The sequence below is a fragment of the Heliangelus exortis genome, chromosome 21, assembly GCF_036169615.1.
Source record: "Heliangelus exortis chromosome 21, bHelExo1.hap1, whole genome shotgun sequence".
NCBI classification, from domain to species: Eukaryota; Metazoa; Chordata; class Aves; order Apodiformes; family Trochilidae; genus Heliangelus; species Heliangelus exortis.
This window is the reverse complement of record NC_092442.1, coordinates 9,841,934-9,867,269: the sequence shown is the minus strand read 5'-3', so window position 1 is coordinate 9,867,269 and position 25,336 is coordinate 9,841,934. Positions and strand designations below refer to the sequence as shown.

General features: G+C 55.2%; 1 protein-coding gene and 1 long non-coding RNA gene across 3 annotated transcripts; one reads left to right on the top strand and one right to left on the bottom strand.

Moving 5' to 3' along the window:
* On the bottom strand, positions 1-19,783 carry CUEDC1 (CUE domain containing 1). Of its 2 annotated transcripts, XM_071765349.1 has the most exons (12): positions 19,242-19,376; positions 10,753-10,831; positions 8,949-9,414; positions 8,344-8,468; positions 7,425-7,551; positions 6,059-6,236; positions 5,383-5,466; positions 4,487-4,576; positions 3,777-3,870; positions 3,585-3,643; positions 2,959-3,029; positions 1-2,722 (listed from the first exon to the last, which is right to left on the bottom strand). In XM_071765349.1, exons 3-11 carry the CDS (start codon positions 9,237-9,239, stop codon positions 2,962-2,964), a joined length of 1,116 nt encoding a protein of 371 aa, XP_071621450.1. In that variant the 5' UTR covers positions 9,240-9,414; positions 10,753-10,831; positions 19,242-19,376; the 3' UTR covers positions 1-2,722; positions 2,959-2,961. The 2 variants fall into 2 exon arrangements, with proteins under 2 accessions (XP_071621450.1, XP_071621448.1); XM_071765347.1 differs by lacking the exon at positions 10,753-10,831 and having other exon boundaries at positions 19,242-19,783.
* Positions 19,221-24,936, top strand: LOC139806139 (uncharacterized). The gene is made up of 2 exons (XR_011730140.1): positions 19,221-19,325; positions 19,709-24,936. It is a non-coding gene; the product is annotated as an uncharacterized lncRNA (long non-coding RNA).
* Positions 24,937-25,336: the final 400 nt, after the last annotated feature.

Sequence of the window (25,336 nt, the reverse complement as noted above, 5' to 3'; positions counted from 1 at the left end):
TTCAGAGTACAACAGGACTTTTATTATATGAACGACTATTAAACATCTTCAAGAAAAAAAAATCACTTATGGAAATAAATTCTAAAATAGCAACACCCACAAATGTCACACATCATTTTCTTTTGTTCTTTTTAAACCATTTTGTAGAGAAGTGATACAAACATCACTGAGAATCATACAATTCTATGTAAGAAATGCATTTTTGGCTTCCAAGCTGGTTTTAGGGGCCTTTCTACTCATTAGACCTCTTCTTTTTTTTTCCCCCCCGAACAGACAGAAATTATCACTCTTCAGCTTCCAGGGAAATGATGTTTTGTGCCTCCGTGATATTTTGAAAAGGCTACAGAGTGACAGCATTCCGAGCTGGGGATATTTAAGGGGGAGTCGTCAGGCAGCTTTAGCACAGACACCCCCAACACGAAGCCCTTCCCCAAGGGCTTGGCACTCGCAGTGACACCCTGGTGGCAGCTGTCCCCTCCCTGTGGCCTCTGCCAGCCCATCCCGAGGGGACAGCCCAGACCACAGCACCCCCGTGGAGGGTTTCAGCACCCACGGGTGTGAGTGAGGGCTCCACTGCCTCTCCTCCTCTCCCAGCCATCCCCTCCTGGGCTGGGAAAAGTGGAATTTCCTCCCTGCCAGAGCCCGAGCTCCTGCCCGGTTGCCTGTGGGCGCTTCCTTCTCTCATGGAAACTCCACTGAAAGTTAAGCCCTCGGTAGCTAAGAGGCGCTGGAACACTGACAGTTCCAAGCTTGAGTTTCTTCCAAATATGCAGAGAGCTGCTCTGCATCGGGAGGGAGTGCCGGGAGCCTCCTGCGGACCCCAGAGCCAGCAGAGGGCTGGGAAGGAGCCCCTCCTCTCTCCACCACTTTTGGGCTCGAGATAAAAATCCCACCCAGGGACCAAAGGCCCTTCTGTTCCCAGCCCCAGCATCACTCAGCCCCTTGCTCCTGCTGCCACACTCGTCCCCCAGGCCAGGCAGGGACACAGGGACCCCCCCCCTGCAGACACCCACCTTACCCAGCACTCACTCAGCCCCTCGGGCAAAAGGCAGGGAGCTGGGGGGGCTCCACACCGTGATGGAAGGGCCTGGAGCAGGGGCTGGGCTGCCACGACTCACGGGTGCTCCTCTCCCTTTCTGTGGGAAGGCTCAGACCCCACGGCCGGGATCAGCCCGGGGGCTGCCGCTTCGATTTTTGGAACCCAAACCTCCCCGGGGTCCCAGGGCACTCCCAGCCCGGTGCCCCCTGCCCTCAGCACCCTCGGCAGAGCCCCCCGAGCATCCCTGCTCCCCACCCGGGCTCAGGGAAGGGGACGATGCCCAGGGTGGCCGCGATGGCTCCCGGGGCTGCGGGAGGGAAATCCCGGAATCCTCTCCAAAGGCGTGCGGAGGGTTGGGAAGGAGCCACCGTCGGGAGGCAGAGCCTGCAGCGTGGGTTTTTGTTACCAAACCCGCGGAGAGGCAGCGCAAACAGCTGCGGGCGTGTTGGCTGCCGGGGAACCCGCGTCTGCCGCCTTCCCGGCTCCCCGCACCCCGCACCGGGCGTGGGGAATCCCGCAGCGGAGCCACCTCCCGCCTTCAGCACGGAGCAGATTGTGCCCATAAAGGAGAGAGAGGAAAACGCTGGCGGGAGCGACTCCTGACTTCACGCCCGTCCCTCCTTACTGAGGCGGGGGAAGGAATGTGTTGCTGTAATTATTTTCAGCCTGACAGCATCTCTGAGACCTGCGGCGATTCCAGTGCTGCCTCCCAGCCCCTCCGGGACAAATGACCCCCGTGGGGGTGGGTGACAGAACGGGCACTCTGCTCCTGCCACCCGAACCCATCACTGCTCACTCCCTGTGCTGGAAACACCTCCAGCAGCCCCCGCTGCCCCCCCGGGCTGGGGCTTTGCATCTTACCCAGAGTGGGGGAATCCCCGGAGCTGCCGAGCACCCTGCCCGGCCCTGGGACCACTGAGGGTTAAAGGGATGTGAAATGCAGCCCTTGGTGCTGCCCCGGGGCTGTGGCACAGCCACAACACAGCCCACAAAGTCGGGAGCTCAAGGCAGTTTTAGCAATGCCGAAGGCAAAGGTTTAATTCAAAGTGAAACGCCTAGGAAAAGAAGGCCTTTCCTTTTATAAACAATTTATATTATTTGACTATTACCTGATCTGAATCTCTGCTCATTACTCCTAGCAATAGTAGACAACTGCTGTTAGGTTCTCCTTCTCACGTGTTGTTCATTTTTTTCCTGTGTGTGCAGAGCAAAGTTACCTCAGGTTGCTACAGAGATATGCTCAGGAGTGCTCCAGCCAAGCAGGTCCCACGGTGAATGAGTGAATGAATGAATGCATCCTCGTTAGTAAAACTGATTCTCATTCCTCCTGCAATGCCACCCGGACTGAGGGAACAGGCAGGACACTCTCCTCCCAAGCCTGAGCTCCACCGGCTCCTCCTCCGCAGCTCACATCAGCTGCTGCCTTTTTTTTGCCTTTTTTTTTTTTTTTTTTTTTTTTCCTTTTTGGCTGATTTGCTAGATAGGAGAAGTTGTTTTCAGACGGCTGGTAAGAAAACATTGTGCCTCACTTCAGTACTTGTACTTCAGAGGAGTACAGCAGTGGAGGGGGAGCAGCCAAACACTGGGTCGTTTGTTGGGTGGGTTTTTTTTTTCCTTTTTCAGCCATCTTCTCATGAAGCCTTGTGCACGTTTCGTGCCAGCAATAAACCCCAGCACTGGGACCTGGAGGGGAGGAGAAGGGGAGGGAAAGAGAACAGTGTGTGCTCAGCCCCAGCCACACTGTGGCCTCACTGGGCCACGGTGGCACCCAGGGCCATGGCACTTGTAGCCATCGGTGGGGCTTGTCCCCACCAGGACAGGCTCTGGACCCGACCCAGAGCACCCAGCTCTCCTCCAGCCAGGACAGATGGACAGACAGGGCCATAGAGGGGCTCACTGGGTCCCCAGGTGCCTCTCACCATTTACTGCCCTTCCTTCAGTGCCTCCTGCTCCTCCCGGAGCTGCTGCCTCCGTGCTTGGAAATCCTCATCTGAAAGGCAGAGACAGTTGGGGGCTGCAGCCACTTCCACACCAGTTCACCAGTCCCCGTGCTGCAATCCCAGCCCAAAAAAGGTGCCCAGCCCAGAGGATGCCCGGCCCCTGCCCCAGGACAGGGATTTCCTCACCCAGACAGACAGACCCCAGGGACTGGGACACGGGGACTCTGCCAGAACACACCTGAAACCCCTGAAAGGAGTTTTTGGCCCACAGAGGCATTTCTGCCATGTGGCTGCACCTCAGCCAGTCCTGGCGTGGCTGGGTCTGGCACCAGAGCCACTGCCAGGAGCCAGCTCTGCAAACCTGGCTGCTGACCATGGGCTACACATCCCTCAGGGATGCCTGGCTATGACCCATGAGCCTGCCCACGAGAGGAGACCCCAGCCCCAGTCACCACAACAGCCACAGGAGAGCCACCTGGGAGTGGGGCCATGCCCTGATGGGAGCCATCTCCAGCCAGGTGATGGCATGGGACAGGGGGGGAATGGGCACCAGGGACCCCAGGCAGACAGGACAGGACAGAACAGGACAGCACAATGTTCCTTACCACACGAGTGTCCTTCAACATCATCGAGAAGGTTTGCTGTGGAAGCTGCTGTCCCCATCCTGAGCTCTGGGCTAAGGAAAATCAGTCATGGGTCCAGGACATGGCTGTGGCACCACGAGCTCCCAGGAGTCACTGAGTGACTGCCCCACACCCCCCGTACCCCCTGCACCTTCCCATCCCCTTTCAGGATACACCTGGTGCTTCAACAAGTGTTTTCTTTTTGATTTCCTCATCTTTGTTTTCTCAGAGAAGGCTCTGGCGAGTTCAAACAGCTTCTTGCGTGTGGCTGGAAGGAAGCAGACAGGTGAGGATCTCACCCCAAAACCTGAGGCTGCTGGGGGTGATGGGGAGGAGACTGAATGGGGACAGTGGTGTGAGAGCCATGGTAACACCCGGGTTTGCCTGGAAACGCCAGGGCCACACCAGGCTTGGGGAGGTGGGTCCTGCACCCAACAAGGACATGCTGGTCCCTGGAGAGGGCACTGAGTTTTTTACCCTTTTGTGGATTTTCCTGACCATCCCTACCCCTGACTGATCCCCAGCCCCCACATCTCAGCTGGCTGCAGCCTGGCTCAAGCTGCCCCAAGCCCTGGGACTGCTCTGTGATGGGAGAAGGGGCTGTGACCTGCCCAGAGGAAGGGACTGGAAAAGGGGGAATTACTGCAAACCCTCCGGTCGCTCTCCTAGGATTTGCACAGAACCCCCTCAGAAATTCCTCTGTTCCCCAACACCTCTTGCACCCTTGACTCACACCCCAGCCCAGACGTGCAGAGGGGACAATAACCCCCAGGCAGGGGTGCTGGGGGACACCTGTGTGGCAGCGAGGGTGCACGCCGAGGGGGAAGGAGGGAGCTCGGCACCAGGCAACGCTGCTGACCTGGAACCTCCCAGACCCAACTCACATTTCCCCATGTGCTTCAGTTTGTCTCTGAATAAGGCATCGTCAGACACGGCCCCGACAGCCTCGCTGCTCACCGAGGGGGCTGCCTCACCTGGAAAGCAAACATCTGCTCACAGGCAGCTCAGCATAAAGCATTGCTGCGACCCAGTTCTGGTGCCAGCAAAGCCCAGAGCTGCCAGGAGATGAGCAAGAGCCAGGGGGGATGAGGGGATGAGAGCACGGGCACTGAGCAAGGACCCTCTGTGCAGAGAATCCCTGAGACCCCGGGTGCAGGGAGAGCACCTGGGAGCAGAGGTGGGGGAAGCAGCAGCTCAGTGCCATTGCTGTGCTGCCCCAGGGAGGGGGAATTGGGGAATTCGGGACAGCAGCCCCAAATTTGGGACAGCAGAGGTACAACTGCACCCTGGGTATTCCATCACACCCATGGCATGCTCAGTGCCTCAGGGCAGGGCCACCAGAGCAGGAGCAGCCCATGTCAGGTCAGCCCAGAGACCTCAAAGCCACATCCTGGTTCCCACCTGGGCCGTGCCCCCTCCCCAGGGTGCCCTGGCAGCACTGTGTGCCCATCCACCACGTCCCACCTGCCCCCACACGACAGACACCAGCTCTAAATCTGAACAGGGGCAGCTGCTCTGCTCACTGAGGTTAATCAGGATTACCCAGGAACACTCATTATGCCTCCCGGGCACAATCCTCTGCTCCAGCCACCATGGGCTTTGTCTCCCAGCTTGCACCAGCAGGGCTGGAGGGAGGCAGGATGCAGCAGCACCTCCACCCGGCAGCACCCATCCAGCACCCACCAGCTCCTCTCCAGTTTGCTCCCCCAGAGCCCCCGTAGAGGCAGAGGTGGGAACATGGGGGCCACGGAGGCCTCACTCCCTCCACCTGGACAGTTACCTGGTGTTATGGAGGAGAAACCAAAGTCGTTGCTGACAGCAACACTGGTTGACTTGGATTTTTTTGATTCATATTTCAATCGATCTGAAAAAAAAAAAAAAAAAGCTCATTCAGACCCTCAAGGCAGCACACATGGCTCTGCTTCCCCCAAGGTCCCCCAGGGACAGGCTGGGGACAAGGGAGGGTGCTTGGGCTTGGCTTCAGCTCAGCAACCACAAGCCCGTGGGTGGGAGCCCAGAGCAGCAGGCAGGAGCACTCCAGTCCCCACAGCACAGGAACCACCAGCACCCTGGTGGTTTTCCAGTGGTGGCAGCTGGGGGTGAGGGTGCTGCCAGAACCCTGCAAACCACCAGGGAGACCTCAGAGGGAGACGATCCCTCAGCATGGGGCTCTGAGGGCATTTCCAAGGCTCCTTGCTATGGGTTTTGCTGGGCTTTGCCAGAGCCATGGCAGAGAGGTTGGCAAGGGCAGGAGAGCCCCGTGGCAGGAGGCTGAGCAGCTCCCCTCCTGGTACCAGTGGGCTGGAACCCACAGTACCAGTGGGCTGGAACCACGTGCAGTGCCTCAGCTTCGGGACACGATGGCACGGGCAGGGCAATGCTGCCAGCAGCCAGTGTCACAGGGGGAACACAACCCCCCCAGAGCAGGGGCAGAGGGTTCTGAAGGTGCTTCTCACCTCTCTCCAGGGCGAGGAGGAAATCCCTGTTCCTCTGGAGCTCCCTCATGAACTCCTCATTCTGCAGGAAGAGCGCGATCCGCTCGTCCTCCAGGTACTGCTTCCAGCGCCGCTCCTGCTCCAGGGAGCCCCGCGGGGACAGTCCCCGTGCCACGGGCTGCTGGCACCTCTGGGGACCCTGGGGACAGACATGGCACCGGTGGATGGGATGAGGGGGACATGGCACAGGTGGATGGGAGGGGGGGCAAGGCAGAGGCGGGAGGGGACAGCAAGAAGAGGGGCGCCCGGTCTGAGGGCAGGGAGGAACGGCTGCCTCTAGAAAAGCTCCTGTGTGGAGCACAAACTCGGGGGTATTTTTCATTTTAAACCTCTCTGAAGAGCAGAGATTTCCCACTGACAAACGTCCCCACGTGAGGCTCCGTGTGCTCTCCCCAGCTCCCAGCAGGGCCACACCTGGGGACAGCAGAGCTGCACTCGGCAGCCTCATCCTCGCCTCCCACATTTATCTGATTTGTGGCTGCTCACAGAGAGCCATAAAAAGCAAAAGCACACAATTACCATGGAAAGAAAAGGGCAGCTGCTCCTCTCCTCCCCCTGAGCCCAAACCAACTGGCACGTTCCTATTCCCAGAAAGGTAATATAGCCCGTGAAGCTCAACTTGCAGGGCAATCATTTATGAAACCGTGGCAGGCTGCTTTTGGAGCCCAAAAGGGAGGAGGAGGGGATGCTTGGAAGGCAGCGTGCCCACAGCCCCCAGCCCCATGCCACATCTGCAGGATGGCTCCTCTGTCAGCCCAGGGACACCCCAGGGATGTGGGGAGCCTGGAGCCAAGCTGGGTGCCCAGCACAGTCTGCACTGGGGATGCTCATTCCCTATGGGGTGCTGCCTGCTCCACTGTGAGCAGAGAGGCACCCACAACCCCAAGCTTTGTGGCTCCAGAACCACCCTAAGGCACACAAGGACTCTGATTTCCCAATGGGAAATCCTCTGGTTAGAACTGGAGTTGCCACCCAAGTTCCCCTGCACCAACCCCTGAGCACCCACACAACGCTGCTCCCCCAAGTCCCCCTGCTCCTCACCAGGGGAGCAGGTCAGATTTTCAAATAATTTAAAATCCTAGGTGCCAGCAGTATTTCTGGCACTAACTGCTGGGCTAACAGCAGGAAGAAGTGTCAAAGGTTTCCCCTTTCACACCTTGCTTGCTTCAACAGCAAGAAGTGCTCCAAGACTTTTGGTTTAGCCCACACCAGGTACCTGGGAGCCTTCAGAGCACCCAGGCTGCAAGCTGAGGGTGTCTGAAGACCAGGTTGGGTGCTGCATGGCAGCCAGGGGAGCCGTGGGGCTGGAAGGGGCAGTGAGGCTCACCTGAGGGGCCGTGCTCTGCTGGGGCAGGATGCGGAGGAAATCCTCGGGGAGGTTGCCCAGGAGTGGTGGGTTCCAGTTCCTGTAGCGCCCGGGAGCCGGGGTGCTGCCGGGCCCTGGCACATCCGTCCTGTGGGGTGAGCACAGGGAACACCTTTGGTGAGGGAGGAACACCCCAATGTCTGCTGCAGCTCCCCCAGAGGGAACCCAGAAACCACAGCAGGCATCCCAGACCCCTGGCATCAGTGTTGGCTCCAAGAGCTAAAGGCTTCCCTGGCCAGCTGGAAATCCTTGGGAGCCACTTCCCAAACCTTTTCCCCCCCTGGCAGGGGCAGGCTGGATTTCCCTCCTCCTCCTCTCTGCTTTGCTCGGGCTCCCAAAAAACAGCTCTGTGGCAGCCCCAGCACGGCAGGACGGTGCTTGCAAAGCTGATGAAGTCTCTCCCAGATGTCACACCCAGGGGTCACAGCAAGGGGATGGCACAGGGACAGCCACAGCCCCAGGACTCAACTTTCCACATGCCCTGAGCCTATGGCCAAGGGGCCAGAGACCCCCAGGGCCGGAGCCCCCCTGGTGTCAGCCTGGCAGCAGCAAGCCAAAACCACCCGAGGTGCTGAGAGCAGGGGGCACCCAGCACCTGGTGTTTTTGAGCAGAGGAGAGCACTCCCCACCCCCAGGAGATGATTTTTGCCATTCCATGCGCTGCCGGAGCACTTCCCAGGACCCTCAGCTGTTGGCTTTTTGGGCCTCTCAGGGATTTTTTAGCCAGCTGTGAGCTTCAGTCATCTCCCATCTCACCCAGCCCTGTCCGACTGACACCAGACGCCCCTTGCTGAGCCCAGCTGACACACAGGGGTGGGTGCTGGGTGCTGGGTGCTGTTCTGGGCCCCAGGAGCAGTGGGCACAGTGCTGGGGGGCTCACCGGGGTGGTGGGGTGGGTGCCCGGGGTGGGAGGCTGCCCGGTGCCTGAGTCTCGTAGGCAGGAGGGGAGTAGACAGGAGGGGGCTCCTCATCCGAGCTGTCCGGCTCCAGGGTCCGCTCCAAGATCTGCAGAGTGAGAGGATGGGGTGAGGGTGACCCTGCTGAACACCAACCTCACAACCTCACACCCTCCATCACCGTTGCCCCTGCACCACGGGGGTTTGGGTGGGGTTTGGAGGTGCTGGTCTCAAGGCACTGCGTTTCAGGCGGGTGGCTGAGCCTGCTGCTGGGTGCATCCCTCTCAAGGAGCCTCTGACATCTGCAGCAAAGTCTCTGTTGGGTTTTGGAGTGGAAGAGAGGGAGGAGAGAGCTCTGACGTGAGCCTCAAGCACTGCCCAGGACAGACCAGCCAGGATGGATGCTTCAGCTCAGCCAAATCGGGCACCCAGCGCTCCGTCTGCCCGCAGCCACCGAGCAGCACCGTGCCCAGGCTGAAAGGATGGAGGATGAGGCCGAGCTGCCCGCTGCTGCTGAGCCGTGTGGCAGCCAGGAGTGCAGGCAGGGGACCCCCCCCCGCAGCCACGAGCTGGGGACCCCCAGGGTTACCTCAGGGGGGATGCTGTCCTCCGAGTCCGAGCTGTCATCGCAGCCGCTGCTGTCCAGGTTCATCTGCAGGAGTTGGTCGATGGTGGCATCCACGGCGCCGTTGTTGGCCCTCAGGACACACTCGATGATGTCGTAGTCCATGCTGGGGAACATGGTCTTGAAGTCCTCCATGGCCTGGTTGAACTCCAGCCGCCGGACTTGCCTGGCGGGGCGGCTGTTGTTGAGCTCCTGGGCGGAGGAGCCGCCGCGGGAGCCGCCGTTGCTGCTGCTCCGTCGGAAAAGGCTCGTCATGGCGTGGGCACGGGCAGGGCCACGGGCAGGGACGGGGCCAGGAGGGTGCCCACCCCCACTCCTCACGGGGCACGGCCCCGGCGGCCGGCGGGGAGCATGGGTGGGAGACGGGGGTCCAGCTCCCCGCGGCCGACGGCACCGCCTCAGCCCCCCGCTCGCTGCAGCATCCTCCCACCTGCAGAAAGTCACCAAAGTCACCCCTGAGATGTGGCACCCAGACACCACCACATCCCCCCCTCCAAGGGGCACCTTCACACCCAACCCTGTCTTGGTGGGACCGTCCCACGCCGCAGCCCGGGTGTGCTGTGCCTGGGGCTGGGGAAGGGAAATGCAAAGTAAGAAAAGTGGCATCGATGCCACCGCTGAGGGGCTTCCCCAGGTCTAACATTTCCAGGTTTGTCATGTTGTAAAATCTCTCTTTAAAATAAATAAAAAAAAAAAAAAAATGGAGTTGTCTCAGAGAGTTTCAAAGCAAGGGGCTAAAGTACACTGCAGAACAACAAACCAACCATTGGGAAAAGCCACCAAATCCAAGATTAACGTTCACTTTAAAACCATAAACAGATTATACAGCTACTGCTTCTCATTTGGAAATGCGGGGCCAAATTCAGTTCTGGATTAACTCCTCTGCTGAAACAGAATTACCCCAGGAACACTTCTGATCCATAATATCATTTTCAAAGGCTTTGTCTGAGGCTGCGGGCAGACAGTTCAAGACAACTGTCCCTAAAAATGGTATTTACATCAGAAGGATGCGCTGAGCACGTTTCCCAGTGAAACGGGGTCTAATCAGATTCAGAGCCATTAAGCAGAGCAGCCACCTCTGAAGGTCACCTGGGCTCTGCCCTGCCCGTGTGTGACAGCCAGCCCGGGTGCTCCCGGAATGATTCCTGCTCCATGGGCACGCTCTGCTCCCTCGGCTTTCTCCTAATCCTGGGTGCATTTGCATTCCGATGCACCCTGTGTGTCCCTTGGGCTGAGTACAGAGCCAGCTGATGCTCCCACGGGATACAGGGTGGCTGTGCTAAGGGAGACCCTCTCCACGAGGGAAAGGTGGATGGAGACCCCAGACAGGGACTGACGGATCCCCCCCTCCCCAAGGCACTGGGCTCTGGGGGACAGGACCCACAGGAAAGCAGCTGGAGGTTCACTGTGGGGCTGGAGGGGCCGTTTCCAAACAGCACCAGGAGCCCCCAGCTCGCCCCAGGCTAACAAAACCCATTGAAGAGATCACTCAGCCATGACCCATCCCATCCCCATCCCAGGATCAGCTCCTGCTCGCCAGCAGCCAGGCGTGGAGCAGCGCCGTGTGAGCAGAGCAGGAACAATCCTGGCAGCCCTGCCCAGCTCTATTCACTGAGGACAAATAAATCTGCTGGAGTCAATTAATAAAATACTGCTTCTCAGTTCCTCCTCTGCTGTCATGACTCATTCACAGCAAAAAGCTGCCATTCTTCACACCTCTAGTATTACACTTTAATTGCAATATTGCGTGGCTGGTTCAGTCACTTACTAAATTGAGTTGCAAGACTTTCAAAGGGTACGCATGATCCTTAAAAGATGTGGATACTCCAAGAGGATGGGGAAAGAGCCTGGACATCAAAGGGAAAACATCATATAAGATACACCAGATGTGACCCAAACATGAAGGTGAGAGCTTCTGCTCAGCAATGCCATGCTAGCCCATCCACCTCACACAGCACAACCAGCCCCCAAGATCCAGAAAGATGTTGGGAAGCCCCAAGATCTAAAACCCTGAGACCTCTGACAGTAACAAGAAGTGTTTGTGTCTGGGGGTCTCTGCCTCCCAGCACCTGACCTCTGAGTGTATATTTATGATCCTCCCTGTAACCACAGCTGTGGCAGAGCTGTGGGCTGGGAAACACCCCAAACACAGGCTTTTTAACCCATTTTTTTCAAGTCCTGCTGCTAATCCAGAGAAATGCAAACCACTCTAGTGGCATGAGTTAAAACCCCAGAGCAAAGCAAGTCCTGACATGGAGTTAAGTTGCCAGATAAAGGAGTTGTTGTACTTGCAGGATCCTCCCCAATTCCTGATTGTCCTCATCAGCACCAGGTGAGCAGTGAGGAGGGCAGTGCCCCCCCAGTCCCCGTGCTAGGAAGGGGCTCTGGCCCTTATTTCTGTGATGACAGTGACGAGCTGGGAAGATGCCAGGAAAAGCAAAATCCTGTGGATTTCCCAAAAAGGAATGCAAAGAGGTGGTGTCCAACCACCAGCCTGGGCATCAGCATGGGTGCACTGGGGTCGGGCTGGGCTTCTCCTTGCCTCCTGCCCCCCATTTGCTAAGTGGGGACTCATTTAGCTGTTGCTTGATGAACTTTCTGCCTGCCTTGACCCAGCTCCTGCTCTGCTGTCACACAGACAGCCCCTGAATGCCATTACTCACCCAGCCCAGCACGGGTGTAATCCCTTCCCCTTCTGTCGTGCCCATCCCGGGAGGAGCTTAAAGGCTCTGCAGGCTCTGGGTGAAAATGTCCCTGGTCCCACGGGTCATGGGGAGCAGTGAGGTGACAGCAGGGACCCTGGAGGGACAAAACCCAGCAGCCACAGGGCACGGAGAGCGCCTGGTCCTGACTCACTACAGGGACAAGGCACACACAGGTCCTGCTCCTGTTTTCCCCCAGGGCACTCCACACCTCCCAGAAATGGACTTTTTGCATCAAGGGACAGCCTGAGAGGCTGCAGGCACTTCGGGTCAGTGCTAGCCAGGAGCAAAAGGGTGCAAGGCACAGAGGAGGCTACCAGCACCCATCCAGAACAGAGCAGAGCAGCAGCTGGATCATCCCAGGTCGAGCTGGTAACATCATGCTGGAAACAAGAGTTGCTCAACTCTGGGAGGAAGGCAGCAGGAACAGAGGAGCCAACAGCTGCAAAAGCACAGGGACCAAGTGCTCAGAGCTCAGGGAAGAGCCTTGGCACCAAGTGCAAACATGAATATTCCCTTCCCCAGTGTCTGCTGCAGCTCAGAGAACAGATGGGATTGCTCAGACACCGCCGAGGCAGCCCAGCCCCTTCCCCCTGCTATTGCCATGCCAAGTTTGTAGCTGGGGGACGTGGAGCAGGAGCAGAGAAGGCATTTCCATGCATGGGATTATCTAGAGACGAGGGCTGCCCCAGCTTCTGGAGGGGGAGGAAGCCTCAAAACTAGAGACACAAAACCAGGAGCAGCAGCTTTGGGCAGAGCAGCGAGGCCCTGGAGGAGGAGGGATTGCTCTGCAAAGAATGAGGAGTCCAGGAAGGTGGCTGCTGGGTGGCTGCAACAGGATGGACACTGGGATGAAAAGCAAATGATCAGGAACAAAACTTGCAGTGGTGTCTGGCAGCAAACTGAAAGGCAGAGTACACACTGTGGGTGTCAGGCACAGGGCCTTGAGAGTCTCTCCAAAACCCCAAAGCCCCCTTTCTGCCCACCCCAGGGATGCACATGAACACCTCCCTGGGAAAGCAGCTGCTGAGCAAATCCTTGTTCATGGACACAAATAAGCACCTGAGTGAGGATCCTCTCAAATACTTCTGCCACGAGTTACAACAGCTGGGTTTAAGCCCTTTTCAAAGTAAAAAACAATCAGGGAGGAGAGCAGAAGCAAGGCCTGCACAGCAGGTACCTCTCTGCAGAACCAAACCCCCCTGGCCCATGGGATCTGCTGGGGCTGCCCAGCCCTGGGGGTCCCGGCACTGCCACCCAGGGATGCCCCCAGCCCCCTGTGCCAAGGAGGGCAGAGCCCCCCCCTGCTCTTCAGCACTCTGCTAATCCCTGGCTTTCACACATTTACCATGCCAGAACTGCAGCCCCCTCCCACCCCAAGCTAAGCTTGTATTAATGAGGCAGCACTAGATCTTAATCAAAAAGTCGCCTGCCTTGCCAGGCTGCCGTGCACTGGTCTCATTGAAGGTAATTTGATCTTGGTAGGACGACATTCCTAAAATAGTTGAGGGAATTCAAACATGAAATAAGGTTTCCAGGAAGGGATTTACAAAAAAAAAAAAAAAAAAAAAAAAAAAAAATAGGTCAAGTAAGTGTGAGCGATTAAAGTAACCCCCACATCCTTTGTATGGTTTAACTGCATCTCTGTTCAGCTCCATCCTGTATCACTGTGTCATAAATTAGATGCAGGAGGTTGCCTAAAGCAGAGGCTGGTATCAGACTATTACTTGAGGTGGCTGAACCTCTCCTGCTCCTGCTCTCACCAAACCCACACGTGTCCTAGCTGAAAAACCAGCTCAGAGCTTGTTTGAAAGGGCTGCAAGGAGCCAGCACTGCCTCTGTCCCACGGAAAAGCCCTGTGCCCGTGCCCATGCTCCCTGCCTCAGTTTACCCACCCGTCTCCAGCCTGGCAGGAGGGAAGCCCGGGCCCCTCAGAGCCCGCTCATGTCCCCCCTGCAGCCCTCGTGCAAAGCCCTGGTGCCATATGTCACACCAATCCATCTCCCACTGCTTATCCCTTCCTCTCCCTTTGTGCTCCCGCCTCGGCACAAAAGCACCGGGGAAGCTGCGGGGAGTGAAAGGAAATAAAAATTCCTGCAGGGGACAAAGGTGTGCGGCTCTCCCGGGGCCAAACCCAGGGCAGGACGTGCAGAGGAGCCAGGTCTGGGCAATCTGGGGTTAGGTTTGGTCACTGAGAACCTCATGGGGAGTGGGGGGAAGTGACCCCAGGCTGGGGGGGCAGAGCTGGCCCCGTTCCCCGGTTAATTAGCACGGCGGATTCACAAGGGTTAATTTTCCATTTTAGGTCAAGGGTCAAAGAAATTAAAGGATGGGAGTGGAAAAAAGGGAAAAGAGCCTGAGCAGAGGTAGCGCCTTCCCTTCCAGCTCTTGGTGTACCGGGGACATACTGGGAATGGACTGGGATCAGACTGGACTGCGCATCTCTGCCAGACCCAGCCCAGCCCTGGGTATCCTGGGAAGCCAAGCAGGGATGGGCAGGGATGGGCAGGGATGGGCAGGGATGGGCAGGGATGGGCAGGGCAGCACTGAGATGCCACCCAGCCACCAGCACCCTCTCCTCAGTCAGGATTTCAGAGCCACTGTTTAGCACTGAAAGGGGAAAAAAACCCCAAAACCCAACAACCCAACCTCTGGATTCGCCCCAGGCTCCCTGGAGCAGTGAGACCGCAGGAGTTTCCATGGAAACAAAATTAGTGGAGTAAAACTCTGACTCTGAGGGCACGGTGAATTATTTACCAGGACAGGCCCCGGGCCACGAGGGTCTGGTGAAAAGGTTTAAAGGTGATGGCTGTTGGCAACACTTTCCCTCGGGCACTGACCGCAGCCAGGAGGAGGAAAGCCCCTGGGTTTCCAGGCCCTGTGGGAGGTGAAGCCCACCCATCACCCATCCCTCAGCACCCAGGGGGGCTGCAACGAGGGCAGAGTGAAGAAAGGGACTCATGAAGTTGCACATGGAGGAGTTTGGGGTTTTTTGTGAGTCACTAAACCATGTGCAAGGTGCGAGGTGCCCCACCAAAGCCCCCAGCCCAGCCTTTGAGTCTGGGACACAGCATCACTGGAACTGGGCTGGGCTTTTGTCCTCCCTGGTGCCAGGTGACATTGCTCAGCTGAGGAGAACCTGCCTGAACCCCCTCACCAGGGATAGACATTTAATTAACACCAATACACCCCTCCTGCTGAAGCATTCCCAGCCAGCCTCAAGCTCCTCCAGTCCTGGAAAAGCCCCCGGAAGCTGGAAGATCAAGTTTGCTCTGTTCCTCCTGCTCCACCACAGCACATCATGGTTTTATACAGAAATTACACAGGATGTTAACCTGGATTTGCAGCCAGGCCAATGCTTGGATAAGCCCTGAGTCTCCTCTCAAGCCCAGCAGCAGTCTGCTCCCAGCTCAGCACTGCCCTGTGCCCCTGCAACCCCTGAGCAGTGGCTCTGCCCACTGCCCCTCTGCCCTCCAGCCACTTCTTGTGCCCAGCCACCAAACTCAAGTCATGTTCTTCAAAATTCCACCTCACTGCTGTTTGGTTATTTCTAAGTTTGCATAATTAAATCCCACACAACCCCATCACTCTCAGCCTGACTGTGCCCATCACCAGCTGTGGTTCAAAGCCACAGGGGTTTTATAAAGCAACCATTTAGGCTCCAGGAGCCCAGGAATCCCCCCGAAAGGCCATTCCCCATTCCCACCTCTGCCCCAGCACGTGCTCCCATGCAATCCACCTCCATCAGCCAGGACTCTGGTCACTATTCCCTGCCAGCTCTGCACAGGCTGGAGGAGAAGCACCAAGAGGGTCCTGCCCACGAGCTGTGCCCAGGCTCCTGGTCCCTCCATCCCCTCACAGTGCCCTGACCCTAACCCAGGCTTTGAGCCCGGCTGTCCCTGTCACCCACCCAGCACTGTGCCTCACTCCATCCTCTGGACACAGTCTATTTCCCACTGCTCAGGCTCCAAGTTCCTCACCAAGGACAGTGCCAGGCTCCACCATTTGTGGTGCCCAGCTGTGCCTGCCTGCCCCAGGGAAGGGAGGGAGGGAGGGCAGGATCCACAAGCTGTCAGGCAGAAGGAAGGAATAACCACTTCCAGGAGGCAGAGCTCATTTCCCAGCAATATGGGCAGAGCGGGGCTGGGGAAAAGCACCACATCCTGCACCACTCCAGCCACCGACAGGAAAGGACCCAAGGGCTGCAGCCTGGAAAAATAAAAGCCATCAGCAAAGCTCGGGTTTAAGCAGTGGAGCCCCAGATTGGGCTCAGGCAGCACATAAAGCATCTGCCCTTCCCCACACGGATTATTGCTGAGGATGATGCCCTCCACGTGCCAGCCTCAGCTCCCCAGCTCCTAGCTACAGCTCCTCCAGCAGATGGGAAAAGAAAATATTATTGCTTATTGCTTCCTCCTGGGAAAGGGAATTGCTCAGCTCTGCATCCTCCTCCAACCTCCCCATTCTGCCCTCTGTCCACTTCAGCCCCATTATCCCCACTCCACCCACCCACACTCCTCAGGGGACCCAAGGAAAGGCCGGGGCGTCCATTGCTCATAAATGCCACTTAGAAATGAAGACTTGAAGGGTTTGTGCTTCCTGGAGTTATTTGTGGATGGATTTTATCTCCTCTTCCATCTATTTTTGGTGCACTTTGGCAAGGAGGGTCCTCACTAGGGAGCTGGCAGCCTGCCTTCCACACACAGCGTGGCTGCAGAGCGGGTGGGAAAGGCACTTTTCACCCCAAAACACAACCACCGGTGCTGAGGACACAGCAGAGCCCGGCCACGCACACCCGTGGCGGGAGGGGACAGTCCCTGCAAGGCAGTTACTTTGGCTTTTCAGACACTTGTGGGTTGTTTGTTTGTTTGTCGCCGAGCAACTGAGAAGATGGAAAAAAATATCAATGTCATATTGTCACCTATGAGTCACTGCTCAGCACGGGCTGAGATGCCCCATCCCTCCCGCCACCGAGCAGCCGGGGATGAGCCTGAAGCACCCCAAAATCCAGCTTGGGACACCAGTGGGACACCGGTGGCCCGGGGACAACTTTGCGTGGCCTGGAAGGCTCGTCAGGAATTTGCATTTCTGTTTGCATTTCCTAATTGCGCCCGCGGGTTTCCTGGGGCAGCGTCTGGCTCTGGTTTCCATGGCAGGATTTGTGTGGACCCCGAGAACCGAGGGAGGCACAAAGGGGACACAATGGAGCTGCCACTCACCCGCATCAAAGGCGGCCGGCGGGGCGGGATGGGGGCACCGGGGACGGGGACACCACAGCCCGGCCCCCCCGGCACCGGGACGGGCACGGGGAGCCCCCGGGGAGGAGAAGGGGGTGGGCAGGGGATGACACGGGTGGGACACGGATGGTTTCACACTGCTGGAGCAGCAGCAGGGACACGATGCTGACAGAGGAGCTGAGTCCCAGCCAGCACTGCCTGGGGGTGACAGCCACCACCACTCCCTGGAAGTGGTGCAAGAGCCGGACACCTCCTGTTCCCATTTCCAGTTTCTTAGCCTGGGCTGGGTTTCTTTCTGCTTCCAGGTTCCCTATTCCTTGGGCAGACTGTCTGCCCCAGCTCACCTCACCCACCCTTGTGCCTGCTCAGCTCCCGTGCTGACCCCTGGTACAGCCAAAAATGGGGAAAACCTGGTCCCTGCACTGCTGCGAGCCCAGCACCACCAAGCAGGGGACAAACAGCCCTCCACACATTCCCCAGACACAGCAATGCTGCTCCATGCTGGGCCATGAGAGAGGGACCTGTCACCACCTTGCACACCTGCAAGGGGCTCCCCGTTATTATTTCAAGTATTTTCCTTATTTTATAGCATGCAGCTACCACCATTAACTCACGCCACCCAAAACCTCCCCAGCTCTGGCCACGAGCACGAGCTGGCAAGCACACCAGAGGGTTAGGGCAGCAGCCCCCTCCACACAGGTTCCACCCAGGATTTCACCTTCATGGCACAGACATTGGGTGCAAATCACTCTCCAGCCATCCCCCTCCAAACGCCAGCAGGGAGCACCCCCCATTATTTCTGCCCCCACAAAAGGTGTTGTGGGAAACAGAGGTGCTGGTGTGTGGGTCAGACTCTGGGCTGTTGGGGATTTTTTAAAATTTGAAAACTCTTTTTAAATAATGCTGAAAAAGCCAAAACTCTTCTGAGGCTGGGAAGAGGATGGGTGCCTAGGACCCAACCCTTGAAGGAAAAGCTTTCAGAAACTGGAGGCTCCAGCAGCAGGAAGGGGCTGCAGGTGCCCAGGGTTAGGGTGTGAGTCTGTGCTTAGCACCCAGCACGTTCCTGCCACAGTGGGGATGGGCATTCCCTGTGGGATCAGACATCGTGGTGGGAAAGGCCATGGGAACAAGGCGTGGAATGCCAGGAGAAATGAGAAAGGCACAAAGAGCAGACGATGGGCTGAGTCTCCTCTGCCATGAGGACCACTGGAAGCTTTCCTCCAGCCCCACCACCACCATGGACCATTCCCCTCCCCAGCTCCCCCGGGGTCTGACTGCCCTGGTGATGGGCTGCAGGCAGACACTGCCACGGGAAAACCTTCATGAAAACCACAAAGAGCTCCGTGGCAGAGCAGGTGCTGCTTCAGTCTGTGTGACAGGGAGGAAGGAGGAGGAGGAGGAGAGGATGAGCCACAGCTTCCCCGTCTGTGGGCAGCACAGCCCCAGCCGCAGGGGTCAGCCCAGGACGGCAGCATTCCCACATGGATATCCTTACCCCACCGATCCCTACCACTGACCCCCACGTTTATTTTCGGTGGTACCAGCAGGAGGAGGTGTGAGGAGCAGGTGAGACTCGTCTGCTTTCTTTTAAAAGAAATAATTAATAATAAAATAAAAAAAAAAAAAAAAAGGAGCCTTTCCAACCTGCCTGACGAGCCAGGCAGCACACGAGTAAGCAGCTTGGGACGGTGCCTTCCAGAGACAGGCAGCTCCCAAACCCTTTCTCCATCGCTAGCAACTTCAGCCTGGGCCGGGAACACCCCGAGGAGCAGCCCCAGGTGCTCTCCATCCCCACGGGGAGCCAAGGATCTGGGGGTCCACACCCCACCCCTCATCCCGGGAGGTGACAGCCAACTCCTCGGGTCTCACGCTGAGCCACGACCCACCCGGGGTGTCAAATCCATCCTCCCCACAACCACCCACACGCTGTCCCGCACCAGGAAGCCACCGAAACCCCAACCCCGCACTCCGGTGGGGTCCCGCCGGGAAAGCAGCGATGCCCCAGCCCCTCCTGACCCAAAACCCGGTGGTGACCGAGCCACCCCCGGGGCCGCAAGCACGGCCGAGGGGCTCCAGGCCGCACCGGGCCCCGCTGGACGCCGAGCCCGGAGCTGCGCGGTTGGGCGAGGGGGGAGCCGCCGGTTCGGCCGAACCGGCGGCTCCCCCCTCGCCCAGCCGCGCAGCTCCGGGCTCGGCCCCGGTTCCCCAAGAGTCTCCGGGGCCTCAGCTCCGCGCAGGCCCGGGAAGCCGCCCGCCCTTCCCGGCCCCTTCCCGGCCCGACCCGGCGCACAAAGAGCCCCGTCCCGCCCTCCCCTTACCGGCGGTCGGCGCCGCGCTGCGGGGGCGGTGGCAGGAGGCACCCGTCACGCCGGGAACCATGGAAAAGAACCGGGACGGGAGACGTAACGTGGCGGACGGGGGCGGGGGAGCGGCCGCCGTGCCCGGCACTTGGGGGCGGCGCGGCGGGGCCGGGGCCGGGGCCGGCCCGGGGTTGGGTGGTGGTAAGGGGGGGGGTGTTTGCGGGAGCGGGGCCTAGCGGTGGCCGTGCCGAAATGCAGCGGGGATCACGGGGGTTGCTTGGGGACTGGGGGACGCTTCTCGCTGTCCCCGAGACGGATCGGCACGGAGAGGTCGGTGGCGGTCGGTCCGATCTGCCCCCGAGAGGTCTGAGCCGGCCCCGGGGGTCAGGAAGACCCTGGGGGATCGGGATGCCCCCGCCCCGGGTGTGGCATGGGGAGAAGGATCCTTTGCGGAGCTGCTCTCTTCCTTCTCCTCCACATCCCAGGCTCCTGGCTCGCCGATCAGGGGCGGGCATGGGGAAGGAAGAGGCTGCACCCCAGGGGCTGAGTGCCAGGGACATCAGGACAGCGCCTGGACTGCAGGCAGGATCCAGGATCCAGGTGTCTGGGGCATCCCGCCTGGACAGGAGACAGCGTACAGACTACAAACATTCCCAGTTTTTGCAGAGACCGGAGCGAGGTGCTGAACAGCAGTGGGGCAGATACTCTCGTAGCTCTCCAAATCCTTTGGGATGTACACCAGAGCTCCAGGCATCCATGGCCATCTCCCACAGCACCCAGCAAGACCGGCTCAGAAGCAGCCTGTGGGTGCTGGGCCTCCAGCACACGTTTGGGATGGTCCGAGGCTCTCGGGAAGGATGCTCCTCCGTGCAGGGAGGTTTCCCCACACCATTGTTCCATCCACGTCTGGCAGCAAAGCGATGGGTAAACATCTGTTAAGGCTTTGATAAGGAACACAGACATCGGTGAGAGGGAAAACACAAGAGGCAAACCTTCATCTTCCCCTGTGCCACGTCTGCTTTCCCAAGGTGAAGCAGGGATCAGCATCTCCTCTGTGACACAGTGCCTTGCAGTGAGCTCTGCTGACTGCCATCTCCTTCCCTAATCCGAGCTTGTTTTGGGAGAAACAGATGATTCTACCAAATTACTGTCCTTTGATACGGGCTTTAGCTGCTAATGATGCTAGGAAGTAAAATCAAATGGGAACAGAAATACACAACTATGAGGAATTAAAGTAGTGAATTTAATTCATCCAGTTCCAGCTCAATTTGTAATTCCTTGGAAAACAAACGTTGCACAGAAAATACCCATCACAAATGGTTTTGTCTTCATCGCTGGCAAGAACAACGAAGTGAAAAGGTGAATGGAGTATTTCTGTCTTCTCTGAAAACAACCAGTGCCATGCACTCTGAAAATGCCCCTCATTTTTTAATTGAATGGGTTGATTTTGGAAGTAGCTCTTGGAAAAGCTTTGCAGGGAGAGCAGGGGTCTGTCCCCCGACACCAGTGTCAGGTGCCCAGGCTGGAATGATTTACAAATGTCTGTTTTTCAAAATGCATTTATGCTTCCTTAAAGAAAAAACACAGGACTTTTAACAGCGGCTCAAATTAGCCCAGAAACCTGAGGAACAACAAACAAATCTATTCTTTTTAAAAATCATAAGCCCAGCTCTCCCATCAGTCTTACTCTGGCTTCAGGGAGATGCTTTTGTGTGCAACAAAATTAATTTAACATTGAACACTCTCGCCAGCCAGCCAGGAGGGAGCGAGCTGGGCAGCCTGGCTCAGCTTCTCTTAGCACTGGAATACTTTTTCCAAACCAATACCAAAAAAGGTTTGTTTCTAGGTCAGGACCTCAGTACTGAATTTTAACCAGGGGCTGACAGTCAAATCTGAACACAGCTGTAAAATGGATTCACAAGAGAAGCCCAGGCATTCTTTTTCTAATTAGAAAACAGCCACTGAGCCTCGTGCGCTTAAAGGTGAAAGCTATTTTTGACATAAAAATTAGCACGTAGTTCCTCTGTCATCCTTCAGTTGCTGCTCTGGAAGCTGTGAGCGAACGATCCGAAGATAAGAAGTATAAACACACAGAATTAAGTTTTATTCTGCCTGACAATTAGGCGAGGAAGCAGTTTATTTTTACACTTGCAATTTATCCTAAAAAGCGCTAACAAAAAGCTCCACTTAAGCCCTGAGATGGACCTCAAAGCATTTAAAAACTTGAAGTGCTTTTAATAGCTGCCTTTTGGAAAACGCTGTTAAATCTATTTTCAAGATGGATAAACTAAGCCACCAATAAAGCAAGGCAGGAGTTTGCAGGACCTGCAGTGAAAAGCTGGAGCTCATTTCTCAACAACGCAGGTCCCAGGGACCCCAGGACTGAAAGGAAACCTCGAGAGTACCGGATGCTTTTAAAAACCTGAGTGTTCCTGAAATCCAGATTTTCCTTATTTTCTTTGGTGGGAATCTAACCCTGCCAGCCTCAAAAATTAACCCCGGGCGGTTTTCAAAGTATGGCTCAGAGTAACTGTTTCTAAAATAAAAGTGAGGGAAGAGTGAGCAGAACTTGAGGGCTTATCACCAGCAGTAATGCCACCGACTAATCCCCCAGCAACCCCGGCCCCTTTATGTAACCTGGGATTGCTGCAGCTAAAACAGCTTATTGGGGGGTTGGTGTTTTCCTTTAAACCTCTCGTGGAGAGATGCAAACACACCAAGTACTTTTTTTTTTTTCTTCTGCTACTCTAAAGAAAAAGTTATTGTGAGAGGGAGGAAAAAAATCTTTTATTTGTGAACAATGGCAAATAGAATTTAACTCGTATGCTGAGAATAACACGTGTTTCACCCTCATCTCTGGTCTTGACTGAGCAGAAGTCTACCTGGCTTACAGCCCTCAAGGGGAACTCTCCAATGGTAAGACATAAAAGGTCAAATCCCAGTTTTTTCCTCACCCCAAATACCCTCTGGAAGTGCTGGGGTGCTCCAAGAAAAAAAAAAAACCAAACGTGCCCAAGGAAAAGCACTGACAGGATGATTTCCTGGCAGGGAGGGTGGCAGTGCCATGAGCCCTCCTTCCCCAGGGCCACTTTTCCAACACCTCACCAGCAGCCAGGACCCAGCAGCTCTCCTGACCCTGAGTTTTTGTGCCACTTATCTGACTGCTCTGACTTTGCACAGCACCAATCCTTCCCAGGCAAAAACTCAACTTTAGAACTCGCAGTCGGTGCTAAGCCCTTAACCTCACGCTGAACGCTTACGGAAACTAAAGATGAAAAAAAAAAAACAAAAAAGAAAAACCCCTATTGAACTCCTTGCAATCGGAGACCTGAATGGGCTCCATATAAAACCCACTCAAACCACCGGCAGCAATTGGCCTTCCCTGGATGTTGGACTAGATCCAGCTTAAAAGTTTCCATGAAATAAACTAGGCTAAGCGCATCAGCTGCATAGAAACTAACTCGGTGTAACAGGAGCATCTGTTCTTCACATCCACCATTTTCTTCCCTCTGAACTTCCCAGGGCTGCAGCCCATCACTCGTCCTGCACCCTGTCCCCACACCCACTGCCTCCTCACACCCAGGAGGAACCAGCCACCAGCAGGTACCACACACGCCCTATAAACTACTTGACCAGGTAGTTTTTGTTTGTAAAAAAAAAAAATCAAAAAACCACCAAAAGCAGCTTAATGTATTTGGCAGGACGGCATCACAGAGAGAAATTAATGTCTGCAGCGAGACAGCCGAGGAGCAGAGCTCAGAACCATTTATACACAGTACAAAGCAAATGTTTACCCAAGTACAAATGAAACAGGTTGACAATTAGCTAATGCAGCTTTGTGGACATAAACCAGGTACAATCGAGCAGAACCAACATGAAATAAAAAGGAAACAGCCCTCTTCCTATCCCGTGCTAAGAGCACCGTGGCGAGTGGTTTGGGAAGCCTCTGTCAGGCTGAAAAATTGCCTGGTGGGTGTTTAATGTGTTTGTTCTCCTGCTGCTCTGCTGGGAGAAAAATCCCATCCGGAGGGCAGGTGAGCTGGGCCGGGAGCCTCTCTCAGTGATGGGCACCACACACTTCAGTCTCACCCCTGTTTATGGGAAGTCACTCAAGATAACCACTGCTCGGACACATTTCCACCTTGCCTTTTAATGCTCTGGGTTTGGGGTTGTTTCTGAAGCTCGGGGACACCCCAACTCCATCTAAGGGCCATCTGTGCACCTGACCCAGCTCCAAGAACACCACAGCTGCTGTGGGGAACTGGTGCCAAGGTGGAATTCTGGGTGACAGGGAAGAGGAGATGGGCTTGGGAACCACACATCCCAACGTGCATCCCCCCCCTGGGCACCCTGCACCGTGCTGGGGGGGAAGGAGGGTCCTGGGGTGCCTTCTCCTGGGGTGCTGGAGCAGCCCAAGTCATGCAGCTGCCTGCACTCGATGCTCTACACACTGCAAAGCAGAAACCAAAGGCCTCTACACAGCTGGAGTTAAGAACAGTGGTAACAAAGTCATAGCTACATGTTCTTCTCTACATTTTTGTTTATTGAGACAAACTAATTAAAAGGCACAAACATAGGGCATATGTTTACATGGACATTATAACAAACATATACATTAAAAGTGTAGGAATGTGTTTCCTTTCTGCTAAACAGAAAGTTCCTAAGCTTTTATATATACAAAAGTTGTACAATTTGATGTCCTAAAGTACAAAAGATCATTTATAAAATTATTTTACACTAAGCTCTATTTTTTTGTTTGTTTGTTTTTTTTGTTTTACTATGTAGTCCAAGCCCCTAGAACAGTTTCACATAATGATACAGATACCTGTCACCTGAGCCAGCAGCCTGGCAATCACTGCTTGTACTGACACAGCAGGGTGGGAACTGGGCAGTCCTGCTAGCACTCTGTGAAAATGCACACTCTAATCTCCATAGCTTTCAACTTCATTAAGATAAAAACATCTCAGCTGTAATTTTTTTTTTTTATATAATTTTTTTATTATTTTTTTTTTTAATGTAGAGTCTTGGGTTTAGGGTGTTTTGCTTTTTTAAACAAAGTTTTAAAAACGTGAATATGTGACATGATAGTCTAAAAAGTATATCTGTTTCCCTAGATTTTTGCTCTCTACTTTTATGTACAGATAAACAGGTTAAGAAATAAAAAGCACATGTAGCTCGAACATGTGTGACCGTTTGTGGAGCAGTTCTGGGCTGGAGAGCTCAAACCCTCACCCCAGAACTCCCACAAACCCATAGAAATGTGTTAACACAAGAGAAGAATAACGTAAAAATGATGATGTTTGCAAATATTTACAAAGTTGAACAGATTTGCACAACACTTGATTAAGGAATAGGGGAGAAATTAAAAGACGCTCTCTGCTTGTCCTGGAGGGGCATCCTACCTAGTTAGTGGTTAGAATAAAAACTGTATACAATTTAATATAAGACAAAACTTCTAGTGAACAACTAACACGTCTGTCCCCTGCTGGAACACCAGCAGGCTCTGATTGGGAGGCAGAGGGCATGGAAAACATACCCAGTGCCTCCAGAATCTTCCAGCTTAAAGCAATATTTCTTAAGTTTCAAAGCACTCCTTTTGCTCCTAAAGAGTCCCATAGGGGTCTGACTGTTCATAGACCATGTTTACACACATTTCGACTCCTCTTCTGTCAGCCATGGCTGTTTCTCACCAAACAATAACAGTTTTTTTTTTTTTTTTAAAAAAAAAAAAAAAAATGTTGACTACAATGCTATATTCCCTTAGGGTAATATGTTGGGTAATATTTACATCTCCAAATATCAGGTCACAATCCCTATTATATGTTGAAGTTAGAATGATAAGTTATCATATGCTTTGCATATCAGAGCTGGTATCACCTTTCCCATAGGGAATGCTGCCTGAAATTACCATATTCCCAAAGGTAAAATGCATATTTTCTCCAAAATGCATTTTTTTTTTTTTAATGACAACATTGTAATGCATTTACTCGTAAAAAAAAAAAAAAAGAGAGAAAAAAAAATGAAAAAAAAAAAAAGAAAAAACCAAAAACATCAACACAGACAAAGATTCTACACTAGCTCAGGAACACTGAACTTAACAACTGGCAGGTTAA